Raw genomic sequence first — 15292 nt, 5'->3', positions numbered from 1 at the left:
AGGGTTCCTCTGTCTCTGTTTATAGGGGGTTCCTCTGTCTCTGTCTATAGGGGGTTCCTCTGTCTATAGGGGGTTCCTCTGTCTATAGGGGGTTCCTCTGTCTCTGTCTATAGGGGGTTCCTCTGTCTATAGGGCTTCCTCTGTCTCTGTCTATAGGGGGTTCCTCTGTCTCTGTCTATAGGGGGTTCCTCTGTCTCTGTCTATAGGGGTTTCCTCTGTCTATAGGGGGTTCCTCTGTCTATAGGGGGTTCCTCTGTCTCTGTCTATAGGGGGTTCATCTGTCTATATGGATTCCTCGGTCTATAGGGGTTCCTCTGTCTATAGAGGGTTCATCTGTCTATAGGGGTTCCTCTGTCTCTGTCTATAGGGGGTTCCTCTGTCTATAGGGGGTTCCTCTGTCTATAGAGGGTTCCTCTGTCTCTGTCTATAGGGGGTTCCTCTGTCTATAGAGGGTTCCTCTGTCTCTGTCTATAGGGGGTTCCTCTGTCTATAGGGGGTTCCTCTGTCTATAGGGGGTTCCTCTGTCTCTGTCTATAGGGGGTTCCTCTGTCTATAGAGGATTCCTCTGTCTATAGGGGGTTCCTCTGTCTCTGTCTATAGGGGGTTCCTCTGTCTCTGTCTATAGGGGGTTCCTCTGTCTCTGTCTATAGGGGGTTCCTCTGTCTATAGAGGATTCCTCTGTCTATAGGGGGTTCCTCTGTCTCTGTCTATAGGGGGTTCCTCTGTCTCTGTCTATAGAGGGTTCATCTGTCTATAGAGGGTTCCTCTGTCTCTGTCTAGAGGGGGTTCATCGGTCTATATGGATTCCTCGGTCTATAGGGGGTTCCTCTGTCTAGAGGGTTCATCTGTCTATAGAGGGTTCCTCTGTCTATAGGGGGTTCCTCTGTCTATAGGGGGTTCCTCTGTCTAGAGGGTTCATCTGTCTATAGAGGGTTCCTCTGTCTATAGGGGGTTCATCTGTCTATAGAGGGTTCCTCTGTCTATAGGGGGTTCCTCGGTCTATAGGGGGTTCCTCGGTCTAGAGGGGCTTCCTCGGTCTAGCGGGGCTTCCTCGGTCTAGAGGGGCTTCCTCGGTCTAGAGGGGCTTCCTCGGTCTAGCGGGGCTTCCTCGGTCTAGCGGGGCTTCCTTGGTCTAGAGGGGCTTCCTCGGTCTAGCGGGGCTTCCTCGGTCTAGTGGGGCTTCCTCGGGCTATGGGGGGTTCCTCGGTCTATGGGGGGGTTCCTCGGTCTAGAGGGGCTTCCTCGGTCTAGAGGGGCTTCCTCAGTCTAGAGGGGCTTCCTCGGTCTATGGGGGCTTCCTCGGTCTATGGGGGCTTCCTCGGTCTATGGGGGTTCCTCAGTCTATATCTGCTTTTATTGGGTGTGTTTTATGGTAGAGGCTATTGTCTTGAGCTGAAGGTTGCGGGAATCAAGTTGGTAACATCTCTGTTTAGCACTTTCCCTTCACTCACACACTTGTCTTCTCACTGACTAAAATAACAGCTCATTGGAAAACATGTCTGGAGTTTCCAGAAAGATAATCCACACTGCTTCTGCACCAGTGTCAAATGGATCTTACAGGTAGGAAAGAAAAGTGTGTCTGCTATTAGGTTACTGTAATGGTCTGTGGTGGTGGTGGTGTCTAAAGGTTGGGCTATATTAGGTTACTGTAATGGTCTGTGGTGGTGGTGGTGTCTAAAGGTTGGGCTATATTAGGTTACTGTAATGGTCTGTGGTGGTGGTGGTGTCTAAAGGTTGGGCTATATTAGGTTACTGTAATGGTCTGTGGTGGTGGTGGTGTCTAAAGGTTGGGCTATATTAGGTTACTGTAATGGTCTGTGGTGGTGGTGGTGTCTAAAGGTTGGGCTATATTAGGTTACTGTAATGGTCTGTGGTGGTGGTGGTGTCTAAAGGTTGGGCTATATTAGGTTACTGTAATGGTCTGTGGTGGTGGTGGTGATACCATATCCCAGTCTCATATCCATAGTAATGATACCATATCCCAGTCTCATATCCACAGTAATGATACCATATCCCAGTCTCATATCCACAGTAATGATACCATATCCCAGTCTCATATCCACAGTAATGATACCATATCCCAGTCTCATATCCATAGTAATGATACCATATCCCAGTCTCATATCCATAGTAATGATACCATATCCCAGTCTCATATCCATAGTAATGATACCATATCCCAGTCTCATATCCATAGTAATGATACCATATCCCAGTCTCCTATCCATACACTTGCACATGGACACTCATAGAAGTCATCCTGCACTAGTGATTTTGATTTCTCTTGCACTTTTCCATCAGCCAAAGCACTTGACCTTGTATAAAGGGAAATGGCCTCCTCCACCCTTAGCTTGTTGCACGTCTAGCGTAATGCCAGCCACTGCAGATACTTTGCCCCAGCAGTGTTTGTCGAGTCAAAGGTTTTCCTGGGCAGCGGTTCACTTCACTTTGTCCCAAGCTGACTTCTGTGACTGTAGTATACTCTGGACACGATGGCTGCTGTTCAGAAACTCTTTCCTTATACTCCTAGAGCACCTATAAGGCAGGGGATTTACAGGTAGGACCTCACCTATATTTTACTAATCATTCATCAATGTGTTTTGTGGTAAATCTTTAGAATGCAACTTAGTGCGTGGCTTATCTACATCGCTATGGACTGTGTTTCATTATCCCATGAATAAGTAGATCAACACCTGATATGACTATATAAAGTGGGGTTAGAAACAATGTTATGTTTTTGAACCTTTCATTTTAGCAGGGAGTCCCATTTGAGACTGTAGTAACTTGGCAAGGAATGCCCACACGCATTTCAATATTACTTTCCTTTACTTTCAACCCAACAACTAAAAGGTGTACAGCCAGGTACAAACGGTACAAATATAGCAGAACTATATAGCCCACTCAACCGGTGGTAGAATCACATTACACAGATCTGACTCTTAGTGATGACATCAAAGGGGAAAGGTCACGGTCAATGCCAATAATAACCATGTCATTATTTATATAGTGTCCACACTATAACAGAGACCATTTTAGCAGGGAGTCCCCATTGAGACCAATGTTGTTTTGCAAAGGAGTGCTGCATTTCACAATTACACAACAAATTACATAATCATGACAGCATAAGAGAATAAGAAAATACACACAGAAAATACCAAAAAGTTGTTTACTAAAAGGCTAGTTAAAAGTTGTTTACTAAAAGGCTAGTTAAAATTAGTTTACTAAAAGTTGGCAACTGTGGTCAGGAGCCAATAAAGGAGGAGTGGGAGGAGTTTGTTACCATGATCAGAGGATCAAGGTCCACCCCACTAAGGTTGTCTGTTACAGAGACTGTGCAGTGCAGTCATAGTACTTCAAAGGAAATACAATAACATGTTCCATGTGTTATTTGGTGACTTGGTGTTGGCCTAATTAAAAACAGTAGGCTAAAGGAGAAGTCACATTTAACTTATTAGCTAGAAGGGATCTGGTTATTTAAGGCTACTTGATATTCCAGTCTCCATACGGTGTCACGTTTATACAGCTTTCTCTAGGTGTTCAATGTAGGAGGCGACCTCTTCTAGTACCAATATTTTTTATTTTACCTTTATTTAACTAGTCAAGTCAGTTAAGAACAAATTCTTATTTTCAATGACAGCCTAGGAACAGTGGGTTAACTGCCTTGTTCAGGGGCAGAACGACAGATTTGTACCTTGCCAGCTCGGGGATTTGAACTTGCAACCGTTTCGGTTACTAGCCCAACGCTCTAACCGCTAGGCTACCCTGCCACCCCAATATGTAGCACCACCTGGGGGATCCCAGCCATGGCAGACACTTCCATATTTATATTCCATAATTAATTACCCAATGAATTAGACATTATCGTAACGTTAGGCCACTCGGCTACAGTGGAGAGGTTATGGAAGTAGAGAGGTTATGGGAGTAGGGAGGTTATGGGAGTAGGGAGGTTATGGGAGTAGAGAGGTTATGGGAGTAGGGAGGTTATGGGAGTAGAGAGGTTATGGGAGTGGAGAGGTTATGGGAGTGGAGAGGTTATGGGAGTGGAGAGGTTATGGGAGTGGAGAGGTTATGGGAGTGGAGAGGTTATGGGAGTAGAGAGGTTATGGGAGTAGAGAGGTTATGGGAGTAGAGAGGTTATGGGAGTAGAGAGGTTATAGGAGTAGAGAGTGGTGGAATAAAGCTCCATTTAGTCATGGCTCTATGTAGTACTGTGCTCCTCCCATAGTCTGTTCTGGACTTGTGGACTGTGAAGAGACCTCTGGTGGCATGTCTTGTTGTAAGGGTGCGTGCTGGTGGCAGGGAAGTCAGGCGCAGGGGATCGAACTTGGTATAAAACGGAGCAGTTTAATAAATACTAAAAAAACTCTGAAATTAAAAAAACTCTCTCAAAATATACAAAATAATACAAGTGGGTAGAAAACCCGTCGCACACCAGAACATATCTTGCACATAGCTTACAAACAAACAATCACCGACAAGGAAAATGAGGGGGAACAGAGGGTTAAATACACAACATGTAATGAATGGGATTGGAACCAGGTGTGATACAAGACAAGACAAAACCAATGGAAAATGAAAAGAGGATTAGCGATGGCTAGAAGGTCTGCGACTTCGACCGCCGAACGCCGGCCGAACAAGGAGAGGGACCAACTTCGGCGGAAGTTGTGACACTTGTGGGATATGCATGAGGGTCCGAGCTGTGTGCTAGTAGTTTAAATAGACCTCTGGTGGCATGTTTTGTGGGATATGCATGAGGGTCCGAGCTGTGTGCTAGTTGTTTAAATAGACCTCTGGTGGCATGTCTTGTGGGATATGCATGAGGGTGCGAGCTGTGTGCTAGTAGTTTAAATAGACCTCTGGTGGCATGTTTTGTGGGATATGCATGAGGGTACGAGCTGTGTGCTAGTTGTTTAAATAGACCTCTGGTGGCATGTCTTGTGGGATATGCATGAGGGTGCGAGCTGTGTGCTAGTAGTTTAAATAGACCTCTGGTGGCATGTCTTGTGGGATATGCATGAGGGTGTGAGCTGTGTGCTAGTAGTTTAAATAGACCTCTGTTGGCATGTCTTGTGGGATATGCATGAGGGTCCGAGCAGTGTGCTAGTAGTTTAAATAGACCTCTGGTGGCATGTCTTGTGGGATATGCATGAGGGTCCGAGCTGTGTGCTAGTAGTTTAAATAGACCTCTGGTGGCATGTCTTGTGGGATATGCATGAGGGTCCGAGCTGTGTGCTAGTAGTTTAAATAGACAGCTCGGTGCACTCAACATTTCAACACTTCTTACAAAAACAAGTAGTGATGAAGTCAATCTCTCCTCTACTTTCAGCTAGGAGAGATTGACATGCGTATTATTAATGTTAGCTCTCTGTGTACATTTAAGGGCCAGTCGTGCTGCCCTGTTCTGAGCCAGTCGTGCTGCCCTGTTCTGAGCCAGCCGTGCTGCCCTGTTCTGAGCCAGCCGTGCTGCCCTGTTCTGAGCCAGCCGTGCTGCCCTGTTCTGAGCCAGCCGTGCTGCCCTGTTCTGAACCAATTGTCATTTTCTGAAGTCCCTCTTCTGGCACCTGACCACTCGACTGAACATTAGTCAAGGTGTGACAAAACTAGGGCCTGTAGGACCTGCCTTGTTGATAGTGTTGTTAAGAAGGTAGAAACTAGGGCCTGTAGGACCTGCCTTGTTGATAGTGCTGTTAAGAAGGTAGAAACTAGGGCCTGTAGGACCTGCCTTGTTGATAGTGCTGTTAAGAAGGTAGAAACTAGGGCCTGTAGGACCTGCCTTGTTGATAGTGTTGTTAAGAAGGTAGAAACTAGGGCCTGTAGGACCTGCCTTGTTGATAGTGCTGTTAAGAAGGTAGAAACTAGGGCCTGTAGGACCTGCCTTGTTGATAGTGTTGTTAAGAAGGTAGAAACTAGGGCCTGTAGGACCTGCCTTGTTGATAGTGCTGTTAAGAAGGTAGAAACTAGGGCCTGTAGGACCTGCCTTGTTGATAGTGCTGTTAAGAAGGTAGAAACTAGGGCCTGTAGGACCTGCCTTGTTGATAGTGTTGTTAAGAAGGTAGAAACTAGGGCCTGTAGGACCTGCCTTGTTGATAGTGCTGTTAAGAAGGTAGAAACTAGGGCCTGTAGGACCTGCCTTGTTGATAGTGTTGTTAAGAAGGTAGAAACTAGGGCCTGTAGGACCTGCCTTGTTGATAGTGCTGTTAAGAAGGTAGAAACTAGGGCCTGTAGGACCTGCCTTGTTGATAGTGTTGTTAAGAAGGTAGAAACTAGGGCCTGTAGGACCTGCCTTGTTGATAGTGCTGTTAAGAAGGTAGAAACTAGGGCCTGTAGGACCTGCCTTGTTGATAGTGCTGTTAAGAAGGCAGAGCAGTGCTTTATTATGGACAGACTTCTCCCCATCTTAGCTACTGTTGTATCAACATGTTTTGACCATGACAATTTACAATCCAGCGTTACTCCCGGCGTTACTCCGGGCGTTACTCCTCCTAGCGTTACTCCCGGCGTTACTCCTGGCGTTACTCCCGGCGTTACTCCCGGCGTTACTCCTAGCGTTACTCCTAGCATTAATCTTTACAGGAATGTGGTTCTCAATATGAACAGCAACACCTCCACCACAGGCATTTCTGTATTTTCTGTAAATGTTATAACCATGTATTTCTACCACTGTATCATCAAAGGTGTTTTCTAAGTGAGTTTCAGAGACAGACAGAATATGAATGTAATCTGGTACTAGCAAATTATTGATTTCATGAACCTTGTTTATTAAGCTACATATGTAAACGTTGGCTATTTTCAGCACTTTGCTGGGACGCTTGAGTGTTTTCATTGCTTTACTGGGAAGCTCAGCAGAGGTAGACATGCTCATGTTATTTATGTTATTGCAGGTTGAGTTGTACATAGTGGACTTCCTAGTAGAGTGACTTATTGCCCGTTGTCTGTGCTCCAGCCAGGCGGTGGTGGTGGATCGGACCATGTACATCTCCGGCCAGCTGGGGCTGGACGTGGCCTCAGGGAAGTTGGTGGAGGGAGGGGTACAGGCTCAGGCCAGACAGGTGAGAGATGGTGGAGGAAGGGAGAGATGGTGGAGGGAAGGGGAGAGATGGTGGAGGGAAGGGGAGAGATGGTGGAGGAAGGGAGAGATGGTGGAGGGAAGGGGAGAGATGGTGGAGGGAGAGATGGTGGAGGGAAGGGGAGAGATGGTGGAGGGAAGGGGAGAGATGGTGGAGGGAGAGATGGTGGAGGGAAGGGGAGAGATGGTGGAGGGGAGGGGAGAGATGGTGGAGGGAAGGGGAGAGATGGTGGAGGGAAGGGGAGAGATGGTGGAGGGGAGGGGAGAGATGGTGGAGGGAAGGGAGAGATGGTGGAGGGAAGGGGAGAGATGGTGGAGGGAAGGGGAGAGATGGTGGAGGGAGAGGAGGTGGAGGGAAGGGGAGAGATGGTGGAGGGAAGGGGAGAGATGGTGGAGGAGGGAGAGATGGTGGAGGGAGAGATGGTGGAGGGAGAGATGGTGGAGGGAAGGGAGAGATGGTGGAGGGAAGGGGAGAGATGGTGGAGGGAGAGATGGTGGAGGGAGAGATGGTGGAGGGAAGGGGAGAGATGGTGGAGGGAAGGGAGAGATGGTGGAGGGAAGGGGAGAGATGGTGGAGGGAGAGATGGTGGAGGGAAGGGAGAGATGGTGGAGGGGAGGGGAGAGATGGTGGAGGGAAGGGGAGAGATGGTGGAGGGAAGGGGAGAGATGGTGGAGGGAGAGATGGTGGAGGGAAGGGGAGAGATGGTGGAGGGAAGGGAGAGATGGTGGAGGGAGAGATGGTGGAGGAAGGGAGAGATGGTGGAGGGAAGGGGAGAGATGGTGGAGGGGAGGGGAGAGATGGTGGAGGAGGGAGAGATGGTGGAGGGAAGGGAGAGATGGTGGAGGGAAGGGGAGAGATGGTGGAGGGAGAGATGGTGGAGGGAAGGGGAGAGATGGTGGAGGGAGAGATGGTGGAGGGAAGGGGAGAGATGGTGGAGGGAAGGGGAGAGATGGTGGAGGGAAGGGGAGAGATGGTGGAGGAGGGAGAGATGGTGGAGGGAAGGGGAGAGATGGTGGAGGAGGGAGAGATGGTGGAGGGAAGGGGAGAGATGGTGGAGGGAAGGGGAGAGATGGTGGAGGGAAGGGGAGAGATGGTGGAGGGAAGGGAGAGATGGTGGAGGGAAGGGAGAGATGGTGGAGGGAGAGATGGTGGAGGAAGGGAGAGATGGTGGAGGGAAGGGGAGAGATGGTGGAGGAGGGAGAGATGGTGGAGGGAAGGGAGAGATGGTGGAGGAGGGAGAGATGGTGGAGGGAAGGGGAGAGATGGTGGAGGGAAGGGAGAGATGGTGGAGGGAGAGATGGTGGAGGAAGGGAGAGATGGTGGAGGGAAGGGGAGAGATGGTGGAGGAGGGAGAGATGGTGGAGGGAAGGGGAGAGATGGTGGAGGGAAGGGAGAGATGGTGGAGGGAAGGGGAGAGATGGTGGAGGAGGGAGAGATGGTGGAGGGAAGGGAGAGATGGTGGAGGAGGGAGAGATGGTGGAGGGAAGGGGAGAGATGGTGGAGGGAAGGGAGAGATGGTGGAGGGAGAGATGGTGGAGGAAGGGAGAGATGGTGGAGGGAAGGGGAGAGATGGTGGAGGAGGGAGAGATGGTGGAGGGAAGGGGAGAGATGGTGGAGGGAAGGGAGAGATGGTGGAGGGAAGGGGAGAGATGGTGGAGGGAAGGGAGAGATGGTGGAGGGAAGGGAGAGATGGTGGAGGGAGAGATGGTGGAGGGAGAGATGGTGGAGTGGAGGGGAGAGATGGTGGAGGGGAGGGGAGAGATGGTGGAGGGAGAGATGGTGGAGGGGAGGGGAGAGATGGTGGAGGGAAGGGGAGAGATGGTGGAGGGAGAGATGGTGGAGGGAAGGGGAGAGATGGTGGAGGGAAGGGAGAGATGGTGGAGGGAAGGGGAGAGATGGTGGAGGGAAGGGGGAGAGATGGTGGAGGGAAGGGGAGAGATGGTGGAGGGAAGGGGAGAGATGGTGGAGGGAGAGATGGTGGAGGGAAGGGGAGAGATGGTGGAGGGAAGGGAGAGATGGTGGAGGGAAGGGGAGAGATGGTGGAGGGAAGGGGAGAGATGGTGGAGGGAAGGGAGAGATGGTGGAGGAGGGAGAGATGGTGGAGGGAAGGGGAGAGATGGTGGAGGGAGAGATGGTGGAGGGAGAGATGGTGGAGGGAAGGGAGAGATGGTGGAGGGAAGGGGAGAGATGGTGGAGGGAAGGGAGAGATGGTGGAGGGAAGGGAGAGATGGTGGAGGGAGAGATGGTGGAGTGGAGGGGAGAGATGGTGGAGGGGAGGGGAGAGATGGTGGAGGGAAGGGAGAGATGGTGGAGGGAGAGATGGTGGAGGGGAGGGGAGAGATGGTGGAGAAGGGAGAGATGGTGGAGGGAAGGGGAGAGATGGTGGAGGGAAGGGGAGAGATGGTGGAGGGAGAGATGGTGGAGGGAAGGGGAGAGATGGTGGAGGGAGAGATGGTGGAGGGAAGGGGAGAGATGGTGGAGAAGGGAGAGGAGGTGGAGGGAAGGGGAGAGATGGTGGAGGGAAGGGGAGAGATGGTGGAGGGGGGAGAGATGGTGGAGGGGAGGGGAGAGATGGTGGAGAAGGGAGAGGAGGTGGAGGGAAGGGGAGAGATGGTGGAGGGAAGGGGAGAGATGGTGGAGGGAAGGGGAGAGATGGTGGAGGGAAGGGAGAGATGGTGGAGGAGGGAGAGAGGTAAAACATATAGTACTATTATAATACTTAGTCATGTTAGTCTGGAATTCTTATAACATGCTCCCCCAACACCTCCCCCATCCCCATCCCCCACCCCCAACTCCTCCCTCATCCCCACCCCAACCCCTCCCTCCTCCCTAACTCCTCCCCATCCCATCCCCCAACCCCTCCCTCATCCCAACCCCCAACTCCTCCCCCCACCTCCTCACCCAACAGGCTCTGGTCAATATGGGAGAGATCCTGAAAGCAGCTGGATGTGGTTATGACAATGGTAAGCCTCCCTCTGTTATATATATATATATATATATATATATATATATATCATCAGATCAACAAGAATTAATGTATGTTTATTAAATGTAAAAGACAAAAAAGGATTAGATTAATTCCCCCTGAGATCTAGACTAATCTGAACAGGGTGTATCTGACAGACTTCTTTACTTTTGTATCTTCCAGTCGTCAAGACAACCGTGCTGTTGGCAGACATGAATGACTTTGTCAACGTCAGCGATGTTTATAAGATATGTAAGTGTTTGACCTGACAATGTGAGGGGCTAAGGGTCAAGTTATGGGATAATCTCAATGTGAGGGGCTAAGGGTCAAGTTATGGGATAATCTCAATGATATTTATTAGTTCCTTCACGTCCTCTCGCCTCCTGCTGAAAACACACAAGGAGATCGAACACAAGGAGTCAAGGAGATCGAACACAAGGAGTCAAGGAGATCGAACACAAGGAGTCAAGGAGATAGAACACAAGGAGTCAAGGAGATCGAACACAAGGAGTCAAGGAGATCGAACACAAGGAGTCAAGGAGATAGAACACAAGGAGTCAAGGAGATAGAACACAAGGAGTCAAGGAGATCGAACACAAGGAGTCAAGGAGATCGAACACAAGGAGTCAAGGAGATCGAACACAAGGAGTCAAGGAGATAGAACACAAGGAGTCAAGGAGATAGAACACAAGGAGTCAAGGAGATAGAACACAAGGAGTCAAGGAGATAGAACACAAGGAGTCAAGGAGATAGAACACAAGGAGTCAAGGAGATAGAACACAAGGAGTCAAGGTGATCGAACACAAGGAGTCAAGGAGATAGAACACAAGGAGTCAAGGAGATAGAACACAAGGAGTCAAGGAGATAGAACACAAGGAGTCAAGGAGATCAATTGAGATTCTCTCTCTGTCCTCATCGAACCTTTAAGCTTAGTCCACCTCGTCATACTGTCCTGCATGTCCACAACTGTCCACACGATGGCGCCCTCTTTCATGAATAACAGCACTTCTCTCTCAGGAACTGAATATGTCTGAAAGGGCAACAGCTAAAGACATGCAACCGTCCTGCATGTCCAACGTGTGGTAATCAGTTACATATGGGACATCCTTCGTTATAGTTCGTATTGACGCACAGCTGCACCTCTGACCTTTATAATTAAACTCTCGTCTGTCTCTGCCTTGCTAAGGTAGGTTTCCCATAGTTCCTTGTCCAAAGGTCTCACAATGGGATCCCAGCTCTATGGGTATTATCACGATGCCCAGTGGAGCTGAACCCTGGTGGGTCCCATCACGATGCCCAGTGGAGCTGAACCCTGGTGTGGAGCTGAACCCTGGTGTGGAGCTGAACCCTGATGTGGTGCTGAACCCTGGTGTGGTGCTGAACCCTGGTGTGGAGCTGAACCCTGGTGTGGAGCTGAACCCTGGTGTGGAGCTGAACCCTGGTGTGTCTCATCACGATGCCCAGTGGAGCTGAACCCTGGTGGGTCCCATCACGATGCCCAGTGGAGCTGAACCCTGGTAGGTCCCATCACGATGCCCAGTGGAACTGAACCCTGGTGTGGAACTGAACCCTGGTGTGGAGCTGAACCCTGGTGTGGAGCTGAACCCTGGTGTGTCTCATCACGATGCCCAGTGGAGCTGAACCCTGGTGGGTCCCATCACGATGCCCAGTGGAGCTGAACCCTGGTGGGTCCCATCACGATGCCCAGTGGAGCTGAACCCTGGCGTGGAGCTGAACCCTGGTGTGGAGCTGAACCCTGGCGTGGAGCTGAACCCTGGTGTGTCTCATCACGATGCCCAGTGGAGCTGAACCCTGGTGGGTCCCATCACGATGCCCAGTGGAGCTGAACCCTGGTGGGTCCCATCACGATGCCCAGTGGAGCTGAACCCTGGCGTGGAGCTGAACCCTGGTGTGGAGCTGAACCCTGGCGTGGAGCTGAACCCTGGTGTGTCTCATCACGATGCCCAGTGGAGCTGAACCCTGGTGTGGAGCTGAACCCTGGCGTGGAGCTGAACCCTGGTGTGTGTGCCAGACTGAGTGTAAGAGGATACAGGGAAGCTCTGTGAAACCCAACCCTCTCCCTGGGTCCTGTCTGCAGCCTGTAGCCACACGGTTCCAGACAGTCAATACGACTGTAACCAGCCATGAAGTTCACAGCACTCGGTCTAATATATGGTCTGGAGAATACGTCTCATGTTCATTACCTTAGTTTAGTGTGAATACTACCAAGAGTATTCTCAAGCAGTGGGGTAAAAAGACACAGAATCTTAGACCAGCATTCAGCCAGGATTTCAGCCAGGATTTCAGCCATGTTTTCAGCCAGGTTTTCAGCCAGGAGTATATTTGTTACTACTCCCTGTCATTCAGAGCCTAGACCAGCATTCAGCCAGGTTTTCAGCCAGGAGTATATTTGTTACTACTCCCTGTAATTCAGAGTCTACACTTCCTGTTTATTTGGAAATGTAATTTCAGTATAGAAATGGTTGGAATGAGGCCTACTGTAATTCAGTATGATTTGGGGAAATTGTATGTACAATATACTTTCTTATTTTCTTTCAGTTTTCAGCAAAAACTTCCCTGCCAGAGCTGCCTACCAGGTTGTTGCCCTCCCCAGAGTAAGAACCATAACCACACAGCTTTATCCCTCCCCAGAGTCAGCACCATAACCACACAGCTCTACCCCTCCCCAGAGTCAGCACCATAACCACACAGCTCTACCCCTCCCCAGAGTCAGCACCATAACCACACAGCTTTATCCCTCCCCAGAGTCATAACCACACAGCTCTACCCCTCCCCAGAGTCAGCACCATAACCACACAGCTCTACCCCTCCCCAGAGTCAGCACCATAACCACACAGCACCATAACCACACAGCTCTACCCCTCCCCAGAGTCAGCACCATAACCACACAGCTCTACCCCTCCCCAGAGTCAGCACCATAACCACACAGCTCTACCCCTCCCCAGAGTCAGCACCATAACCACACAGCACCATAACCACACAGCTCTACCCCTCCCCAGAGTCAGCACCATAACCACACAGCACCATAACCACACAGCTCTACCCCTCCCCAGAGTCAGCACCATAACCACAGAGCTTTATCCCTCACCAGTCAGCACCATAACCACACAGCTCTACCCCTCCCCAGAGTCAGCACCATAACCACACAGCTCTACCCCTCCCCAGAGTCAGCACCATAACCACACAGCTCTACCCCTCCCCAGAGTCAGCACCATAACCACACAGCTCTACCCCTTCCCAGAGTCAGCACCATACCCACACAGCTCTACCCCTCCCCAGAGTCATAACCACACAGCTCTACCCCTCCCCAGAGTCAGCACCATAACCACACAGCTCTACCCCTCCCCAGAGTCAGCACCATAACCACACAGCTCTACCCCTCCCCAGAGTCAGCACCATACCCACACAGCTCTACCCCTCCCCAGAGTCATAACCACACAGCTCTACCCCTCCCCAGAGTCAGCACCATAACCACACAGCTCTACCCCTCCCCAGAGTCAGCACCATAACCACACAGCTCTACCCCTCCCCAGAGTCAGCACCATAACCACACAGCTTTATCCCTCCCCAGAGTCATAACCACACAGCTCTACCCCTCCCCAGAGTCAGCACCATAACCACACAGCTCTACCCCTCCCCAGAGTCATAACCACACAGCTCTAACCCTCCCCAGAGTCAGCACCATAACCACACAGCTTTATCCCTCCCCAGAGTCAGCACCATAACCACACAGCTCTACCCCTCCCCAGAGTCAGCACCATAACCACACAGCTTTATCCCTCCCCAGAGTCAGCACCATAACCACAGAGCTCTACCCCTCCCCAGAGTCAGCACCATAACCACACAGCTCTACCCCTCCCCAGAGTCAGCACCATAACCACACAGCTCTACCCCTCCCCAGAGTCAGCACCATAACCACACAGCTCTACTTATTACGTATCTACTTGATATTAAATATGTAATACTGGTGATTCTAACCTGTCTCTCTGTCTGTCTCTGTCTCTCTCTTTCTGTCTCTCTCTCTGTGTCTGTCTGTCTCTCCGTCTCACTCTCTCTCTGGCTCTCTCTCTCCCTCTCTCTCTCGCTCTGTCTCTCTCTCTGTCTCTCTCGCTCTGTCTCGCTCTCTCGCTCTGTCTCGCTCTCTCGCTCTGTCTCGCTCTCTCGCTCTGTCTCGCTCTCTCGCTTTCTCTCGCTCTGTCTCTCTCTCTCACTCTCTGGTTCTCCCTCTCTGGCTCTCTCTCTCTCTCTCTCTCTCGCTCTGTCTCGCTCTCTCGCTCTGTCTCTCTCTCTCGCTCTGTCTCTCTCTCTCGCTCTGTCTCTCTCTCTCTCTCGCTCTGTCTCTCTCTCACTCTCTGGCTCTCTCTCTCTGTCTCTTTGTTTCTTTCTTTCTCTCTCTGTCTTTCTCTTTCCCCATCTCTTTCTCTCTGCAGGGTGGCCTGGTGGAGATCGAGGCTGTGGCTGTTCTGGGACCCATCTCTGAGTCCTGACTAACCGGCCAGGGCATCAACAAGCTGTAAACTAACTAACCTGGAAGTGAACGTTTAACAGCCTTGAAATAGTCCTAGTTTAAACATTAATTCAATTAACCCAAACCACCCTTAGACTATACTGGCCAGACATTCTAATGCCTTGAAGAGGATATATAATGTCATAACATGTTCCTGTTTGTACACTGAACATAAATATAAACAAAACATGTAAAGTGTTGGTCCCATGTTTCATCAGCTGAAATAAAAGATCCCAGAAATGTTCCATGTAAACAAAAAGCTTATTTCTCTCAAAATCCATATACAGGCCTTACCCAAAGCCATATGCAGGCCTTACCCAAAGCCATATGCAGGCCTTACCCAAAGCCATATGCAAGCTTTACCCAAAGCCATATGCAGGCCTTACCCAAAGCCATATGCAGGCCTTACCCAAAGCCATATGCAGGCCTTACCCAAAGCCATATACAGGCCTTACCCAAAGCTATATACAGGCCTTACCCAAAGCTATATACAGGCCTTACCCAAAGCTATATACAGGCCTTACCCAAAGCCATATGCAGGCCTTACCCAAAGCTATATACAGGCCTTAACCAAAGCCATATGCAGGCCTTACCCTTAAGCCATATGCAGGCCTTACCCTTAAGCCATATGCAGGCCTTACCCAAAGCCATATGCAGGCCTTACCCAAAGCCATATGCAGGCTTACCCAAAGCCATATGCAGGCCTTACCCAAAGCCATATGCAGGCCTTAC

General features: G+C 50.3%; 1 protein-coding gene across 2 annotated transcripts; it reads left to right on the top strand.

Annotated features, from left to right (window-relative positions):
- The first annotated feature begins 2412 nt into the window (after window positions 1-2412).
- rida (reactive intermediate imine deaminase A) lies at window positions 2413-14994 on the top strand. Of its 2 annotated transcripts, XM_029736112.1 has the most exons (6): window positions 2413-2557; window positions 6944-7049; window positions 9976-10030; window positions 10216-10284; window positions 12592-12647; window positions 14484-14994. In XM_029736112.1, the coding sequence occupies exons 1-6, from the start codon at window positions 2493-2495 to the stop codon at window positions 14538-14540; spliced, it is 408 nt and encodes a 135-aa protein (XP_029591972.1). In that variant the 5' UTR covers window positions 2413-2492; the 3' UTR covers window positions 14541-14994. The 2 variants fall into 2 exon arrangements, with proteins under 2 accessions (XP_029591972.1, XP_029591973.1); XM_029736113.1 differs by lacking the exon at window positions 12592-12647.
- Window positions 14995-15292: the final 298 nt, after the last annotated feature.

The sequence above is a fragment of the Salmo trutta genome, chromosome 36 (assembly GCF_901001165.1).
Source record: "Salmo trutta chromosome 36, fSalTru1.1, whole genome shotgun sequence".
In the NCBI taxonomy this organism is placed as follows: Eukaryota; Metazoa; Chordata; class Actinopteri; order Salmoniformes; family Salmonidae; genus Salmo; species Salmo trutta.
This window is presented reverse-complemented; position numbering and strand designations above follow the sequence as displayed.